Source organism: Ixodes scapularis, unplaced genomic scaffold, assembly GCF_016920785.2.
Source record: "Ixodes scapularis isolate PalLabHiFi unplaced genomic scaffold, ASM1692078v2 PGA_scaffold4__175_contigs__length_147842914, whole genome shotgun sequence".
Lineage (NCBI taxonomy): Eukaryota > Metazoa > Arthropoda > Arachnida > Ixodida > Ixodidae > Ixodes > Ixodes scapularis.
Window position 1 is genome coordinate 2,493,017 of NW_024609879.1, and position 18,943 is coordinate 2,511,959.

Below are 18,943 nucleotides of genomic sequence, written 5' to 3' on the forward strand. Positions count from 1 at the left end.
TTTCTATTATACACATGAAAGTAAAAAAAAAGAGGATGAAAAGAAAAAATGAAAGCCGTTTACAAATCCCTGTAACGCCGAATTGGAGCGCAGCTCTTGAGGGGGACTAGGGCAGGGTACTGAGGGGGGGTCACGTCACCTGCGGGTAGTCACGTGACCCCGGGGGGGTCACGTGATCTCGGGGGGGGGGGGTCACGTGACCCCCCCCCCCCCCCGGTTACGCCGACGGCGACGCCGACGGCGACGCCGCTCAGGCTGGAAACGGGCGCCTAAGAGCTGCGCTCTAAAAGAAAAAGGAAGCTCTCAACGCAGTGGTAGCAGACAACGCGCGAAACAAGGAAGCAAGGTCCGACTATAGCGCCGCTAGTTCTTGTGGCCGCCACCTGGGCCACTCGCCTCTGCAGGCGAGAATAGGGAGCTGCGAAACTGCAGGCTCCAGTAACGTTGCAATGGTTCGCGGCAGCGGCGGTGTAGCAAAACTTGCTGCTGAGATCGGTCTAGTCGTGCGTCGTGTTGCAACGCTACAGGCCTCGCATATCCTCTGCTTGGTAGCATCTTCTTCCTTCATGAGCCGCCATTAGTTTGGCATAGATGGCCATACACCGGATGTATGGGTGGATTCTAACGGTTGTTTCTTTAGAACGGGCGGTAGCTTTAAATTCACGGTTATCACTAGCGTTAAAAAAACACAAAGCCCTCCGCCCCTCAATTTTTTTGTTTTGTTTGTTTTGTTTTTTGTTCTTAGGCGATATAATGTCAACGTTACTGGAGCAAGCTCAGTTTCGCAGCTCCCTATTCTCGCCTGCAGAGGCGAGTGGCCCAGGTGGTGGTCACGAGAACTAGCGGCGCTGCAGTCGGATCTTGCTTCCCTGTCTCGCGCGTTGCCTGCTACCACTGCGTTGAGAGCTTCCTTCTTTTTTTTTCCTTTCTTCTTTTTCTTTTACTTCCATGTGTATAATAGCAAAAAAAAAAAAGACGATGAAGATGAAGTGTAATACACCACAGAAATCAGAGTCAGCGCATTGTGAGTGTTCTTTCTTTGAGTGTTTGAAATTTATTTTTGTGTGCGCCTCTTTCCTTGCGCTGTGAACTTTTAGTATGAATCAACAGCTCGCCCAAGCTCAAGTATTGCCATTCCAACTTGGCGGGCTAGACAATCCGGAAGCAAGACTCGACTGCAGCGCTGCTAGCTCTCGTGACCGCCACTGAGCTCTCGTCGCAGGCGGAGCTGTGAAACTACAGAGGCTCTGAGCTTGCTCCAGTAACGTTGATATAATGTGGTGTCAGAGACTACCCAATCAATATTTTCCTACGGAGTCACGTATATTTTTAATGCAGCCAAAAAATGAAAGAACTGTGTCGTGTTCGTCCTTCATGTGTTTTATTCTTTCTGTGTATTAAAAAAACTCAACTGATCGAAACCGAAACATGAGCACGGGAGCTCATGGCCGCGACTGTGTACAGAGGATGCGGGAGAAATGTAGAGGAGGCGAGAGTTATGAAGTCGCGTGGCTGCACCCGACAGCGTTTCTTTCTTTTATTTATTTTTTCCCTCCGCTTCTTCGGCGTGTGAAGCAGGTGACGACGACGAAGTTGCGTGCACCGGTTGTCCTGTGATTGTTTCGCACTTATATTCCTTCCACTCGATGTTTTAAGATCGGTTGGCCGGTACCACGAATGACAGTTTCGAAGTAGCGGCCCCACATCCGTCGCAACGTTGGTCCGGCGCACCGCCATCGCATCGTCCAGCCCACGACCTACTCTAATTCTGACGTGCCGACAGACGAGAGCGGCAGCGCGCAGTGTTTAGTACACACAGAATCCGCAGCGTTTCGTAACGCTATGAGTGGATGGCGCCACTTAAAAGTCTTTCTGCTTTCTAAGATATCCGCTCGTCAATTTGAGGCGCGCAAGTCGCGGCTGCCTTACCTGGTCCTGACTTCGTCACTGCGCGTGTGAAATATTTTGCCACTAGGGGCGCCAGCTGCCGTCATAGTTATTGCCGCTCGCCAGTTGCAGATGAGGCGTGGATCGAATACGCGCGTACTTATTAGACAGCTTCAATGTGAATATGGTGCTTGCTTTTTGGTTGTCATTAAGGCTCACAAAGTTTCAAGTTTTCGCATCTGTTACACCGCTGTTATACCTAGGTCCCTAACCACTCTTGTTCAGCTGTGCTGCCAAGCACAATTGGAATTGCTCCCGTGCTTGTCTAAGACACAAGCTGGAGTTGAAAACTGATCTGAGCTGCTCCTAGCCTGCTACAGAACGTAGTTTTAGCTGCTCCCAACCTGCTCCGAAACAGCTGCTTCAGCTGCTCCCGTGGCTGCTCCCGAGTACATTTCATGAGTTCCACCCCTGTAGTTCCCGGCAGAGCGAACCCCTTGGTTTATTCCATGCGCCGTATATATTGCCACGCGCCGTACAACCGACAAGAGGCGAGCGAACGTGGTGATCACTGATAACGCAACAGTGTGATAACACAGTCAGGATGATACCACACAAACTGACGCGCAGCGGCCAATGGAAGCCTCGTCGACGCGCGCCAGCCAATGGGTCCGAAGTGTAAAAGGGGCCGTTGGCTAGCTTTGCGCATGGTTTCATTAAGGTGCCGTTTTGCATGGTTTCAAAGATGATGACGTCTTCTCGCTCCATGAGACAGTTAATGCTTTCGCATTAATAAACAACTATTCTCTCTCCCTCACTTTGTATAGGAAGTATTCATTGGCGGCCATAGTTGTGTGCGCGACTGCTGAGCGCGTGCTGATGGCGAGCTTCCACGGTTCTTTTGCAACGTGCATCCCACACCATCATGATTGCCGGTCTTAGCAGCCTATTAATAGGGAGTTTTAGTAGATCGTTTTCGTGCAGCCGCTCTGCAGAGCGGAGCGCGGAATCGCCACTGCGCCTGCGCGCCGATGGCCTTGGCTGTAGAGTTCCGGGTAGCGGAGGGGCTTAGCGGAGCGGGAAACACGGTTTACTAAAACTCACTAATGGGGGCTCGTTCTGAGCGTGCGCTCTAGACAGCACCCACAAATATGGCGCCCAGTGAATACTCCTTATACTTGATTCCCAGCGACGTTTCATGGACACGGCTGCGTTTGTCTACTATAGTCGGTTACAAGTCAAGAAGGTAGGAGAAGCTCCTCCCACAAGCGTGATGCGCCCGTTTCAAATTTCTCCGCAGTCGAAAGAAGAGTTCACTGGAAACGCTCCTTGTTCCGCTTCAATGGATTCCAACTCGTCTCCGATCCCACTTTTTAAGAAAGAGACCTTTGCATACATCGGGGAGGGAACCGAGCCCCTGAAAGCAGCCTTTGTATCCATCGAGGGGGGGGGGGGGGGGGGGGGGGGGGGGGAAGCTAATCCCCGAAAGTCGTATTTGTTTCCGTCGGTGGGGGAAAACTCTAATCTCCCTCTCGTGGCTTCCACAATGCTAAGTCGAAGTCGAAAGATAAAGCAAATATGTACAGAAAGGCAAGACCCTCCTCGCGCGTTGGCCGCGACGTCACGGAAACGGTGGGACGCTATTGGATGCGGAGGTGGCGGAGGGATATGGCATTCCCTTTGAGGGGCATTTGCCGCTTAACCTGTAACCGACTATAGACATGGTCGCATCGCCGTTCATCTGCGACGGTGGCCACAGCGATGTTTATCTCGCGGAAGACAAAATGAAATCACTCGTTAGAGGTCGTTCACGGATTCTCGCAATCGCGTCATGAATGCATCGATAAGCACAATACCTGGCGTTTCGGTGGGACTTACCTCTGCATGTCAACACCGAAAAACGACTTGAAGCAGAGTAACAAATCGTATAAACAACAGTGCGCTCATTCCGAAACCGGAAAGCGTTTTTTTATCGATGTACCCGGATGAGGGAAAACCGGATGTCGCCTAAATGAGTTTACATGAGTAACCACGAAAACGCTGTTCAACGAAAGAAAGAAAAAAAAAGTCGAGCAGCGCACATTTGAGCGAGCGCGCGTCCGGGTTGTCCGGGGTACACCTAGCGCCATCTATCGGGCTTTTTGAGCGGAAATTGATGTCTACATCGAATAACCGGTTCCTAACCAGGCAGAGGGCTGCCGAACGTTTACCTTCAAGGTTTGAGTTCAGCTAGTTGGTACCATATGGTTACAGGGCAGGACATACGCAAAGCTGACTATTAGTTGTTGTTGTTTTTTTTTTTTTTTGACAAGAAAAAGGAATTCAGGGAAATTAGCCGGGAGTCATCTCCTGACTGGCTACTCTGAGTAGGGAGGGAGAATGAGGGATACGAAAGTTAAAGAAAGAAATAAAGTATCACACACACACAAAAAAAAATGTAGGAAGGTTAGAACTTGTGCAGTTTTAAAGTCTCTTGTCCAGGCCTGTCTCTGACATGAACCTGATGAGGGCGTTCGTGGCTCTTGCGGCAAAAGCCTCATTTTCCCAGGGACCTAGTACCATTTTCATGGTGAGGGAAGTTCCAGGAGATAAGTTGAGATGTACGTGCAATTGAAGTCGTTCACCTTCGTAGTTAGGGTACTCTGTCATTATGTTTTAAATCCTCAGTAATCCCACACGTGGTGCAATTTGGAGAGTCGATCCGCCTAATGCAAAATAGGTAACGTCTCGTATATGCAACTTTCAGGCGTATCCTATGAAGCACAGCCTCACGTCGCCGTTTAAGAGCTGGAGGTGCTCGAAATGTTAAGTGTGGGTCAATGATTCGTAGCGGTGTACTCTTGTCAGCGGCATCTTCCCAGAGACGTGAGGCGGTTCTTTTTCCGAGTGTGTTCACCACGCTTCTGATGTCCGTCCTGGTAAATGGGGCTTGCATCAGCTCAGTGGATGTTTGGGCTCGGTTTGCGACAGCATCAGCCATTTCGTTGCCCGGAATTCCACAATGGCTGGGTATCCACTGAAAGCACATCGAGTGGCCTTGACACGCCCCGTCGTAATGGAGTTGAAGTATTTGTAATAGCAGTTGCTTATAAGGGCTGTTCTTGCTTGGGCAGTCTAGGGACTGTAGCGATGACTTAGTCTGTTATTATCGTCCATGAACGAGGAGGCATTGCAATAATAAATCTTAACGCTTCACGAATTGCTACAAGTTCAGCAGCTGTTGTAGACATTCGACGTGAAAGCTTATAACCATTTGTACGGGTGAGGGCGGGAATTACAATGCCAATAGAGGAGCTAGTATGAGTCGTGGATGCATCCGTGTAGATGTGACAGGAGGAGGAATGTCGTGTGTACAATAAAGACAGAGAAAACTGCCAAACTGCCGCAAGGCGACTGCAGGAAGAGTTGCCTTTTTAGGTATTCCCGGGATGTTTGTAGACACCTGTAGTGGGAAGAGGAACCATGGGGGCGTGGTAGGTAGCATATATTCTTGAAACGTAGTCGGTATGCTGTCAGTATGGTCTAGATTCTGCTGTCCAATACGGCTATAAAAACACTTTTCTGGTAAGTCAGCCAGGTGATGAGCGCGATGTTTTGTTAAGTGTCGAATATGATTCCGAACAGTCTCCTGGGTTCGAATGGCTATTATTGGAAGGCAGTGAGATTCAGCAATGGCGTCAATGGTGGATGTAGATTTAGGGACTCCGAGACATACTCTTAGTGCTTGTGCTTGAAGAGATTGGAGTTTTTTTCAGGTTGGTAGGACTAAGTCCATGCATGACAGGAAGGCTGTAGCGAAGAACTCCAACAAATAAGGCGTTGTATAAACGAAGGAGGGCCGCTGTTGAAGCACCCCAAGTTGTGCCGCTTATAAAGCGTCCTAAGGTAATAAACGCAGAGAGTCTGTTTTTGAGATGTGATAAATGGGAGCTCCACGTTAACCCTTTGTCGATATAAACTCCAAGAAATTTATGAGCTGGAACGTATGGAATAGCAGTACCGTCAATTGATAAGCTGTAACGATCTACTTTCATTCTAGTGAATGCAATAGCAGCATATTTTGCAGGGCATAACTCAAGGCCTCGCATGGCCAAAAACCTCGATATGTTGTGGAGAGCAGCTTGCAGGCGTAAATGTGTTCTCTTAGGAGACGCTGCTGACGTCCAAAGACACACGTCGTCGGCGTACAGCGAGATATGTATAGAATCCGGGATGAGTGCATGTAGACCAATGAGGGCGATATTAAATAGGACTGGACTCAAAACCCCTCCTTGCGGGACACCTTTGGTGAGAATATGGTGGCATGGTATCTCCATCACTCATGCGGACGAAGATTGTCCTATTGTGGAGGTAGTCGGCAATCCAGTCATAAAGACGACCTCCGATACCTATTGATCTTAGGCCTTGCAGAACTGCTGAGTGCTGAACATTATCAAAGGCTCCCCGAATGTCGAGAAATACAGCCGTTGTGAGCTTGCCACGGAGCCTCTGATCATCGACATGAGCAACAAGGTCAATTGCATTGTCGATAGAGCTGCGGCCTTGTCTAAACCCTGTCATTGATTCCGGATAGAGTGAGTTGGATTCGAGAAACCATTCCAGACGCGAAAGAATCATTCGTTCCAGGCATTTTCCGATACAGCTTGTAAGCGCAATAGGTCGGTAGGATTTGATATCTGAAGGAGACTTACCGACTTTCAGGATGGGTACTACGCAAGCGGTTTTCCATCCCTGAGCGACACAGCTGGACAACCAAGAAGCATTAAATACGTCTAAAAGATGTTGGCGGGCTTGAGATCCAAGGTGTGCAAGTGTACCATACGTAATACCGTCTGGTCAAGGCGATGAAGAGTGATTCAAAGATGCCAGAACTTGATCGAGTTCAAATGCGCTAAACATATTATCCATCATTCTTGAAGTATGATCAGCAACCTCTTCAAAGCTCACACTTGTTGGGTCGATAGTATTCACTGTTCATGGGCCTACAAGTGTAGCACAGAAATCCTCAGCAATCGCAAGAGCTGGCCTGCGTAAGAAGATTGAGAGAGCATTAAATGGTGTTCTCTGCTGTGGTGCAGATCGTAACCCTCGCGCTATATGCCACATAAGTGACAAGGGGGCACGTGGGTCAAAAGAAGCGCAAGTGCGTCTCCACTTTTTCTTTGAAAGTTTGTTAAGATGACGGCGCATGTGCTTTTGAGTTCTTCTATCATTGCGGATATCAGCAGGTAATTTTGTGCGCCTTGCACGCCTCTCTGCGCATCGGCGAATTGCCCGCAGTCGCTCATATTCTGCGTCCACCGTGCTGCGGGAGGGCGAAGGTGTACAGCTTTCGTTGCTTCCTTTGCTGACAGTTGGATGGCAGATATAAACTCATGATAGGTACCAGTGGCTTGGAGGCGCACTTCTACGTCATCTCTAAACTTTTTCCAGTCGGTGTATAATACAGAATGAAGCTTGGTGTTGACTTGGAAACCAGAAATTGTGGTGTAGGTTGGTATGTGGTCACTGCCATGGCACTCGACGTCTACGAACCAGGAGCTCCGTGAGACAATATCGCGTGACACAAAGGCGACGTCTAAGCAGCTACTGCTACGGGTGCCTCGAACAAAATTCGGTGGCCCATCATTTAAAACACAAAGGTCATGGTCGTATGCCAGATCAAGCAGCTCTCTTCCACGACGCGTAGTTTTTGCGCTCCCCCAGGCCGCGTTATGAGCGTTAAAGTCTCCTGTCAATAAGATTGGCCCTGGGCACTGTCTAATAATAGCATCCAATCTAGAAACGTCAAACACGCAGGACGGGGCTACATATGAAGCAATTATGGTGAATGAAACTTTCCCCCCACGAACAGTTAGAGACGTATTCATTATTCGGGTGTGTTGGGACATCATGGTGAACATAAGTGAGGTCTTTCCGAAGAGCTAGAAATAACCGACTAATGCCAGAATCCCGAGCCGACTGAAACACTTCGTATCCGGATAGGCGGAAATCTGCGGCTACTCGTGATTCACAGATGGCTAGGATCGGGAACCGGTACTTGAATACAAACTGTCTGAAGTCTGAAAGACGTGAAGGTAACCCTCTCGCATTCCACTGAATTACTGTGGCTTGTTTTACATCATCTTCAAAAGAAGAGGCATTAGCCATTAGACTGATGCATGCTGGGGATCATTGTTACAACTGCGGGTTTAAAGACCATAATTCCCTCGAAGATGCTCTTAAAGGTGCAGGATGGCAGCTTGGAAGTAAAACTTTCAAAGACAGAAAAGATACGACTTATTATGTCGCCGACCGTCATCAATCCAAGCGCTGGGAATAGTGGCCCCCTTGTGGACCCAGCATGGGTATCTGTGTTCTTGTTAGACTGCTTGTTGCGTTTAGATGGAGGTGGCGGAGCAGGTCTTGATGTCTCTGTAGCTCCTTGTGGTTCATTGGTGGCCTCATTCTGAGCCCCCTGCTTGTTTTTCGAAGGAGTACGTTTTGGCTTAGCTTCTCTAGGGGCTCTCTGCTGTACTTGCTGCTGAGGGGCCGTCGAGCTTGATGATTCTTGAAGAACATCCAGTGGCGGGAAAGACGACAAGGGTGGAGGGTCGTCCTTAATGGGAGGGGTCAGTCGCAGACCGTGCACGAAGTTTTTTGTCTTGTTGAGCGCAGCCAAACGTACTTTGCAATTTGCATAGTCTGCTGGATGCTCTCCGCCGCAGTTAGCGCACTTCGGTGGTGTCCCGCCTACACAGTCTTTGGTAGAATGTGGTTCACTACATTTCTTGCATTTTAAGGTGTTCTTACAATATTTCGCCACATGGCCAAGGGCTTGACAATTGAAGCACCTCGGAGGAGCCTCAATGTATACTCGACGACTTCGTGCCGAGTAAATCCTAGGTTCACTTTCGTCGGGCGCTGTGTTCGGACGAAACGTGAGAACGACGCGATCTGATGGACTTGCGGCGTCGCCAGGCTTCCCTCGGCGACGATAAAGGTGGCGAGCCGCGATGACACCTTCTGGTTGTAAGTAATCTCTTAATTCTACATCCGTGAACCACGTGGGCACTGCCTTGATCAGTCCATAGTTCTGAAGGTAGGCGCTGGGTATGGTTGCTTGTATGGGTATGTCACCAAGACAGCGAACTTGCAAGAGCTTGTTCACTGAAGTGGCGTCCGCTACTTCCACCAGAACCCCCCTGGCAGTGAAGCGATGACGTATGATGGGGCCGCGTGCTGCCGTGTTGACTTGGGTGCTTAATATCAGCGGATTGTGTTGCTGGAGGCGATGCGCCTTGTCTGCCGGTGTCAGTAGTACCGGGACTCCTGATGTTCTTTGTCGGCGGTGCTCCACAAGGATGAATCGTTCTAGGTCACCCTCTGTGAATCCTTGATCCATTGCGTCGTTTGCTCCAGCCGGCACTTTGGCTGGTGTCAGCGACGACTCGGGGGAATCGCCATCAATGTCATTGGGTCGTTTTCTCAAAGCTGAGCTGCCCGTCAGATTTCCCCGGACGACATGATAGTTGTGGTCGCCTTCAGCAGGAATTTGCTGGGAGAGATCCATCGCTGATGCCGCGGTGTAGGCTTACCGGGTTGGGAGTTCATTCCGTGTCGGTTACCCGACGCAATCCGTGCCGCGATGAGCTGTGGCCGGTTCCCGGTCACGACTGATCATGCCAGTAAGGGGCGCGTAGACGGGCTCAGGTCTATCAAAATAATGATAACGATAGAGAGCAAGCAATAGAACGTCCGATCAGGTCGGTAGCTTCCTCTCATTAACTATTTAATACTACTACTTCATCCACCTCCTCTTCTTCTTAGTCCCTTCGAGAATTCCATGATTGCGAGATAATGTGCACATTTTAGAATTTGTTAAAAAGAACAAAGCATAATAAGGTGTACATATAAAAAAAATCAGACGAAAAAAAAAAATAAGAAAAAAAAATACTGCATAAACAAAAATTAAAAAAAAAATTGAAAAAAAAAAAAAAGAATTTGCAAGTGCGTTTGTGGATTGGCCCAAAGCCGCAACACACCCTAGATATTGTTTTGCCTTGCTGTGCAGCGTGATGGACGGGATTGCTGACACATTGCTCTCCACTCTCTTCGATGGCTAGTGCCTCAAACATCTCTCGCGCGTGTTTTTTTTTTTTTTTTTTTTTTCAAGAACGCTTACGTTGGTAAAGGCTGGGTTACATTCACATGTCAGTGGGCTGACAGGTGGGCCTGCTGATGTGCACTTCACTGGCGCTGCATGTTCTCTTTGTTCTATCGTTGATGCACCGGCCCGTTTGGCCGATGTAACACTTTCCGCAAAACAAAGGAATGCTGTAAACAACAGCCGTTTCGCACTTGACATATAGTGTCCTGTAAACAAAAGTGCATGCCTTTTTATTTTTTTGTTATCTATTCGGCGGCACATAGAGTGCGCTTTGCTTGGGGCAGGGCATACCACGTCGATGATTTGGCGTCTTGCAATCTTGTTTAATTCGTGAGTGATCCCATGCGGAGGCATCCGGTTTAGAGAAGCTCGTTTTAGCAAACTCCGTTTTACCGACCCCGGTTCATCGCGTCTCCAGCTCGACGCTCGCCCTCCCGCGGCGGAAACGGGAAGCGCTCTAGTGAGGGTCCCCCGATTCTCCTGCTCAGCGGGCACGGCGGAACTGCTCGCGATCATGGCTCGCGAAATGTAATTTCCCAATGCAAACAACACTCTTCACTGTCCCAACGTGGTGCTGCAGCAGGTATGGGATTGTATTTTACTGGAAAGTTTTAGTATTGCGCATAAAAGCAAACGCAAGCGGCGTGCGTTTGCGTTAGAGTTGCGTGCACCAAGTTGTGTGTGCGCCTCATCGTCATGCGCCATCCAAGACCGCAATTTCGGGCTCCACGCACGCGCAGTGTGGAACACGCAAAGCCAACGCAAACACACAGTGCTTGCGTTCGCTCGTGTACGCAATACTAAAACTCACTACTGTTTCACCGGCTTCCAACGCCAACGAAACGTGCTGCAGTTAGCAGACGTGCAAGCAGGTAGGCGTTCCTTCCAACTGGAAAGGCTGAGATTGGCAAAATGACGGAGCGTAAAAATGAAAGTAACTAAATGTTATGAAAAAACTAATAATTACAAATTTTTTTTTTTTTTTTTTTTTACCGGGCTTTTTGTTTGGAAGGATATTGGCGGCGACTTGGGACGTTTTGCCGATCGTTAAAAGTCGCGACATTGATAGCAAAATATACTTTACCCACAATAATGTAATTTTACATGAATTTCTTACATTAGCTAGAATGCTTTCATTGATTTTAGACTATTTTTATCTTAGTACTTGGTAATTAAAGTTACTGCAATTGACACCAGTGATGGTACTTAGCACACTTTTGATTGTCATATTTGTTCGCGCGTTTCAAATTAGATCATAAGCAAAAAATTATATTAGAGTTTGAAAAATTACGTATTAAAATATCTGAATTTTAATATTATTATTGTTAATACAAATCGTGGCAATGTATGCCCCCAATTAACGCTACGATCGCAAGAAAAACACAGTTCAACCGTAATAGAATTTCCAGAAACGTATCAGTTTGTTTTCTATTTAGCATATGAAAAACTCTGGCATCGTTATCAAGATAGACACACAGTCAAACACTGGATGGAATATAAAGTCCTATGCGCGACCGCGTTGCTATAAAAAAAAGACTCGCACATACTTCAGCTGTCTGACTCGGATCCCGTCTTTGGACTGTTGCAGTGAGGACAGCGTTTACTAATTTATATGTTTTGTGGACATATTGTAAAAATTTGAACTATGTTATTAATCTGCTGGGAAGAATGTAAACCAATTAATCATATAAATACCCAAAAGCTATTAAAATGGCCCGCAGTTCATTATTTCCTATGACAATTATCTGAGCGAGAAAAGGCAGCGAGAACGCACAAATATCAGCACTGATTTCTTTAACTACAAATAGTCTGAATCGAAATGTATGTCACAAAATAAAATTTCCGCGAACAACTTCTCTAACTAAATGATTACGATGTGAGACATATCTTGAGTTATGAAAGAATCTCAAAATTAAGACCTATATCGAGAAATTAAATCTAAAATGGATGTTAGTTTCGGTTTCGCTCCTGAATAAAAACGCGCATCGTTGCGTTAATTTTACGGAAAACACCGTCCTTGTTTCCAAGGTAAAGAGGTGACCTGCGCTCATAACACCCTAGCTTCCCCATATTACCAGAAATAATTGTGTCGCTCAGTGAAGCCAGCACACTAGACAGGCTCAACAGCCGGCACGCATCTCCGACCCTCACTATAACCGCCATCTTGGAAAATGAGTGGCGCCAGTCGTGATAGACAAAATGGCGATAAGCCTCCTTTTAGCGAATTCGGCCGCCGCGAAGCGGCGTGTACGGGTAAATCAGGTGAGTTAACATTTTTGTAATGAGCCGCCGCAGATTGCCGCCGCGAAGCGGCGGGAGCGCAGCGGGGGGCATGGCACCAATGATACACGCGAAAAGTAGGAAAGCCTTTTTTTTAAAAGCGTTCCCTTTTCGATAAAAAGTGTTTCTCTAAACTGGGGCTCCGCTTCCTCTAAACCGCGCTTCAATAAAACGTGCCCATTCTCTAAAACGTGCTTCGATGAAATGGCATTCGATCAACCTTAGTAAACCCGATCCCATGATTGTATGGAATGACCACGATTTTGTTTTGAGTTTTGTCTGCCTCAGTTTTGTCTTTGCTTCTTGATGACATGCGTTTGAGTCTTTTGCACAGTTTCACACACGCCTACCACGAGGTCGTCAGGATATCCGGATTCTTTTAAACGAGACACTTGCCTGTCAAAACTTGCCTCAGTCAGATGTTATGCACGATTTGTGTATGGCAGACATAAGTGCCCTGGTAGTCTACATCGGGCACGTCGCATAAGTGGTGGTAGTCTACAAAAGTGACGTCACGTGATAGTGTGACTTGTGCCTTGTGTGGAAGGCTTCGCTTGAGAATGCTACGGCTGCGCTGGCGGCGCGTTGCTGGATTTGTCGACGGTCAGTCGCGGCATCCGTCGAGCCAGTTGCGGACGACCCGGGTCCGGTGTCGCGCGTGCCGCAGTGAGCGCGGCGGCCCTTGTGCGTGGCGGTCGCAGCGCAGCGACGTTGACTCATTGCTCGCCCCCTGTTTACTCGTCGGCGGTGTCCGTGGCCCGGAGCCAGGCGTCCGCCTCGGCTGCACCCTGCTCGCGCGCACCCCTTTGGACTCCGGGACCCGGATTGCGGAAAGACGCAAACCCCAGCCAAGTAGGAGGAGTCAGTGCCTCGCTAATTCCTTGGACGTTGTCAAGGCTAGCGTGGCTTCCTCCTTCGCACGAGAGACGCAAGACGAGCCAGCAGTGCAGGGCTTCAGCACTGCTGCGCTAGCCTTGGCACGAAGCACAAGGTAGAGCCAGTAGAGCTACGAAAGGGAGTTTCCACGCCAGATCGCACAATAATAGTCCGTTTTTTTTTTTCTTTTTTTAATATTTATGTAAAAAATAAGTAAAAGCCATGTCCTTGGGAGCAGTGGTGTGGCCAGGTATTTTTTTCGGGGGCAGCAAAGGGGGGGGAGGGGGGGGGGGTTGATAGTGCATGTTTTACATTATCGGGTCGGCTGGATTTTGGGGGGGGGCTGATGCTTCATAAGGCTCCTCCTTGGCTATGCCTTTGCTTGGGAGGAGCATTCAGCTGCATTTAAAGGTGATAGTTAATTTTTGTCCAGAGAGATAAAGTTCCTGATCTCGAGGCGTGCAGATTGCTAAGATTTCACTATGGTAATTTGCACAGCCGTCGATTTCGCACCGAAGCATGCTCGTAATAATTTTTCTTACATATTTTATGAAAGGTTTACAACGTGTACACATAATATTGAAAATTACATTTACACATTTTTATAAAAAGAAACTATGGAACACGTCAATTACCCCACATTTTAGAAGTTCACGTGCAACATTATCAAAATCAACACCTTTTAATGCATTTGGCGAATACATATAAAAAAAATGCTTAGACATTATTGCAGCTGTGTTATTAATGCGGAAACACAGCTGATTTTTCTAAATGTAACAAAATTGCGAGTCAATAGTTAAAAAAAAAATTCTTTATTTTTTATGTTTTCATATTGCCGCGAGCGCAGCTGACTAAGTAGGCAGCGCGGCCTTGGCCTAACGGTTATCGCGCTCTCCTGCCAAGCAGAAAGCCAGGGTTCGATTCCTGACCGCGGGTACGCAGTTTTGTTGACTCTAATGTGATGTTCTGGTAAATTCGAGAACCGTGTTGCTAATTCGAGGTTAGAATGTTCTACACGCCGAAACTTCTACGCTCATTGTTTCAGAAGCCCACGCGTGTACAAAAGGGGCTCTGCGTGGCACGCCGGAGTCAGTTTCGCCCCAGCGTTCGACTCTGCTGTCACGCCGACTTTGACGCCTGTGATGCTTTGCTTTTTTTCTGTTCCCTTTTTATGTTTCGGCACAAGTTCGCCCCATTAAACATTTAGTTTCTTCAGTTATTATTGCCTCATTAATTGTCATTCGTGACATTTTGGTAGAGGTGCGGGGTATCGATCCCCGTACCTCTCGCATGCCAAGAGAAAGGTACGGGGATCGATACGTGACAATACTCTCCTTAATCGTCTCCTGTGTCTTGAACTACGTGAGCGTGTTGGTGGCTTTTAAACAATTCGAAAGAAGTGTCTCCTCGTCCCAGTTGTTTCAAAGAGAAGAAGTATGGGGAAGGTACATATTTGTATGACCATAGCCTATTTTGATCATGTGTGTTTTTCCTGCATCGGGGGAGGACAAGTACATATGATAATCTCCCTACTAGAAAAGTTGGCGCCGATAAGTAAGTCAGCGTAAAGAAAGCGCGCAGACGCAGTGAGCAAAGAAATCTTGTGACGTGGATCTCTAAAAGAAAAAAAATGTTTTTGTTTATATTTCGTGAGGTCGCTCTGCCTTTGAGGTATGCTGTCACTGGTTTACGCTGTAGTTCAGAAATCTAGCCAGTGCAGTAACGCTGTTTGCCTGAGGTCCTTGAAGTGCTTCACGCAGTAGCGATACGCGATTGCACGCCGGAACGGTGGTTATCCAGATCGAAAGAGGCATGGGTGTTCTCTTGCATAGTGTTTGGTTACATTGCTGCTTTCTTGAATACCATAAAATGGCGGGGGAGCAGCCACCCTACTTTTACAGAAAACTAGGTATATGTAGAAGTGTGCTTGTCTGGTCAAATTGTGCGCTTACCATATAATTTGCAGACTTCCCAAGTTTGGAAAATGTTACCGTATTTTCCGGGCTATAGTCCGAAATTTCTGGCTGTGCGGACTGCAGAGGAATTTCATTTTTCAAGATCGTTCATTGTGACGAGACATGACGGAATTTGTTACTGAAAGAGTATGTTAATGATGATTTATGTATAATGCAAGCTTCATTGTGAGCTAAGAAAGTAGACATCTGTCAAGGTGTGCCGTGTGTGAGAAGATTTTCCTGTGGACTAAGCACCAGGTGCGGACTATGCAGCGGATATGGATTATCTAAGCAAAAACTTTTGTTTTCGGCCTGTATTGGCCCTTGCGGACTATAGCCGGAAAAATACGGTAACATTGGGCGCTGGAATGAAGTGGGCACTTCCGTGGTATTTTACAATAATGTTTTTGTACAGTGCTTTTTTTTTTTTGAAAATGTTGTTTATGATTTTGCGGGTGCTTCCATATAGAATTTATCTCTATCTCACATAAATTTATTCTTTTGTGTCTCAGTTATAAGTTGATACCTAGGTTTTATTCAGGATGGTTTTCTGCCACTGTATCGGGGGGGTTAGGGACCGGTCGAGCTGTTTCCGACCGCTTTTTTTTCCCATTGTCTGTCGGAAAATAAAGGATATTATTATTATCCCTGAGTTCTGCAGCGCGAGGTTTCGCTCCGCTTGCTCCGATAGCACGCTCGGCCAGTGATTCCCTTATGTTTTCCCCCGGAGGGGGTGCCGCGCAGCGCGCTCACGCGTCTCTCGCCCACGCAGGGTCCTGGCGATGCCCTGAGGGTTCACGGCAGCCCCGCGGAGGGCGCCATGGACGGCCCGGCCGTCACCTTGATGGAGGCCCCCCAGCTGGCGCTGCTGTTGCACAGGGATCCCGGAAACGTGAGCCCTCTTCTTTGACCAGTTCTCCTGGGTTGTTCCACCGCACCCCTCTCCACAACCTGCTAGAAGGTCCGCAACTCTGCAGGCAAGGCTAGCGGCACACACGCGTGGTACTTGGTTGCAAAGAGTGGAAGTGGGGAAAAGGCTTTATTTTAGTAGGTCGTTCTGATAATGATAGTATTCGCGCGCATTGGTATCAAAGGAGTGTGGAGTAGTGTCGGGCATCAGAGTCATTGAAAATAACTCCTTTTCGTTGGGCTGTAGGCGCAGTGGGAGGAGCGACCTGCCACCTCTGCCGTTCTCCGAACCCGGGCTCTTTTGGGATGGATTTTACCTACGAAAGAGTTGGCTTCTTTGTATAGAAGCCCGTACATGTCCGGCCTTCATTTATTAGGCAGAAATCAGCGTATTTTAGTGATTTCTTTCATACAGACGCAAGAAACTGCGGTTATTGGTGACGCGCAAAAACCTAAGAATTAAAATTACAGTTTGCGTGCACCCAATTAAAACATTTTGTAGGGCCACAGGTTATTAAATTGAAGGGATCTAGAATGAGACGGGAGGAAAAGGCGTCCCTCCAGCATGCTCACCTCGTGCTTTTACTGCGCATGCACGCTCGAAACTCACCAGACAGCTGGGTGCAGGAGTGGAGATTACTTGAAAAGCCTTCTTGCCGTTCTCAACCAGAGGTCATATAGTTACCGACGATTAATTTATTAACCGGTCAAAATCTTTCTGTGAGGTGGTCGCGGGCATGCCCCTTGTCACTGTCCAACGTCAAGAATTTAATCACTGACGAAAAGTAGTAACCAAAACACATGCAAGGTGCAAAGCGTAGTTACCTATTGACGCCGCCTCAGATTTGAGCCGGTAACATTACTTTGCTGTTTCATTCCCTTCATAGCACTTGGTGACAAATTTGTCAGAAAAAAAATTTATTCTTTCAGCCTCTGATCTACTTCTGCTTGAGCCCAGGACGTTCAAAAAGAGTTTAGGGAAGAGTTTATCATTGCTGCCAGTCACACTTTGGTGACCTTGAGCAACAGCTGGCTCTCGAAAATCTCGTCGGACATCTTGTTTTGTTTCTGACTGAAGACATGTTGTCTGCCATGCCGAACACTCTCTCAATGGAGGACCTCTCAAATGCCTGACGCACTGCATTTTGCGCTTCTTGCAAATGACAAAACAAATCTCTTCCCTGGGGAAAGCACAAAGCTTCCTTGTTGCAGCCGGAGTTTCACGCCGTTAGAATCGCAAAGCTGTAAGTTGTCACATGGCTAATTAAGCCTGGAATAAGATCAATGCATGTAAATCTAAACATATTTCAGCCAGCAAATTTTGCCAAATGATAGTGCAGAAAATAGCAAGACATGGTAATTACTACACATAAAATTCAATTATAAATTATGTTTTTATATTGATCTTTCATTAGCTTAAACGCATGTCGAACCTTGGTTGAGACATTGGTGAATTAGAGGATGGTGCTTTTTATAACCAACAAAAACATCAAAGGATCTCTCACAAAACAAAAATAGGATGTCTATTAAAACAAGGAAATGTAGACGCACATATGTACTACCATTTCTTGGTGCTGTCCAAAACAGATGTAGCTCGGTTTGGCCTTACCATGACTCGGCTCTTTACAGCTAGATATCAGCTGAAGCAACAGCAGCGTCCTTCTACAGAAACAGCAAACGACAGTAAAGTCCGGAATCAACAATCTAACATTGTTACTAAAACAAAAAAAGCTGATGTCAGCTATTATTTTGTTTTCTTATTACTTGCTTTAATGGGTTTAAAAAACAATGCAATAGATTCTGTGTCAAAATATGCATTCTACAAATAATGTGCTGTATTGTAAGAAAAGAAAAAAGAATTACTATTTTTATATGGGCCACACTAAGCTGATGCATAGAAAGGGTTATAGGGATGCAGCCAACCTGATGCTTTTAGAGGATCAGGTGGAAAGTAGCAGAAAATCAAGTAAACATTCTTATCTCCCAAAGATGAGAAGTGTTCTAATATCTTTTGAGCAAGATGCCAGTTATTGTCACATTGTATTGAGTCTATGTCTGTGTTGAACTTTATTTGAGCGGAAGTTGAAGCGTTCTGTTGTGACATCATGCAAGCTGTTGTAGTCACTATAACCGAACAGGGCATTGTTAATTGTCTGGAGCTTTTGGAAGGTGTGCAATCGTTTGGTGTCCTCTCCTTGTCTTCGAAAGTGAAGAGTGAGGAGACAAAAAGAAAAAGTGCATTTGCTACACCAGCTCACATGCACTTTGACCACTTTCTTTTTGCTAGAACTAAACATTTTCACTGTGAGCTTGCTTTGAAGAAAGGCTTTGAGCATTTGAAGGATGCCAGGCCTTGCGTTTTTTAAGTGCAGATGACAGTGGGAGTCCAGTAGAGTTTATGTAGATAAGAAAATTACTTTCAAATGACTGTAAAATTTGTAATTCTTCTCTTACAGAATTACTGATAAATGTAAGGGATTACAAGTAATTTCGTTATGTGTAACGTTTCTTCTTTCCTCTCAGGGAGCACTAAGAGAGGAGGATAAGTTGCAGAAAGAAGGTGTGCAGGAAGCCGGTCATTTTTTTTCGTGTCCCCCGCAGAATGCAAAAAGAAAGAAAAGGGGGTAGTTCACTTCATGACACCTGTGTGGTGCTGCTAACCAAATGGCTCCTTTTCACCTCTCCTTTTTATGGCGGCCTATCGGTCTGGCGTGGAGGGTGCAGGCTTTCCCCTTATAGAAGAGGCTACGGTGGGCCATACCGGCCCCAATGCAGGAATGGAACTGCCTCGCCAATTGCACCACAAAAGTATAAATAATGAAATTTCACCAAGGTGCGCCCAAACTGAAATTATAAACGAGCCTCATAGCTGTCTCGCAATTCCTGT

At 46.9% G+C, this 18,943-nt stretch overlaps 1 protein-coding gene and 1 pseudogene across 2 annotated transcripts in view; one reads left to right on the forward strand and one right to left on the reverse strand.

Moving 5' to 3' along the window:
* Positions 1–9,439, reverse strand: part of LOC115310727 — a 19,745-nt pseudogene extending 10,306 nt beyond the window's left edge.
* LOC8039910 (dual specificity protein phosphatase 8) overlaps positions 1–18,943 on the forward strand; it is a 165,952-nt gene that overhangs the window by 44,516 nt on the left and 102,493 nt on the right. Inside the window, exons 1-2 of one of the 2 annotated variants that reach the window (XM_042293408.1) lie at positions 12,227–12,298; positions 15,920–16,039. In XM_042293408.1, the coding sequence (XP_042149342.1) occupies positions 12,236–12,298; positions 15,920–16,039 (183 nt within the window). In that variant the 5' untranslated portion in view covers positions 12,227–12,235. Of the gene's footprint in view, positions 1–12,226; positions 12,299–15,919; positions 16,040–18,943 lie in introns of those variants that run through there. The other variant, XM_040217821.3, reaches the window with a different exon arrangement.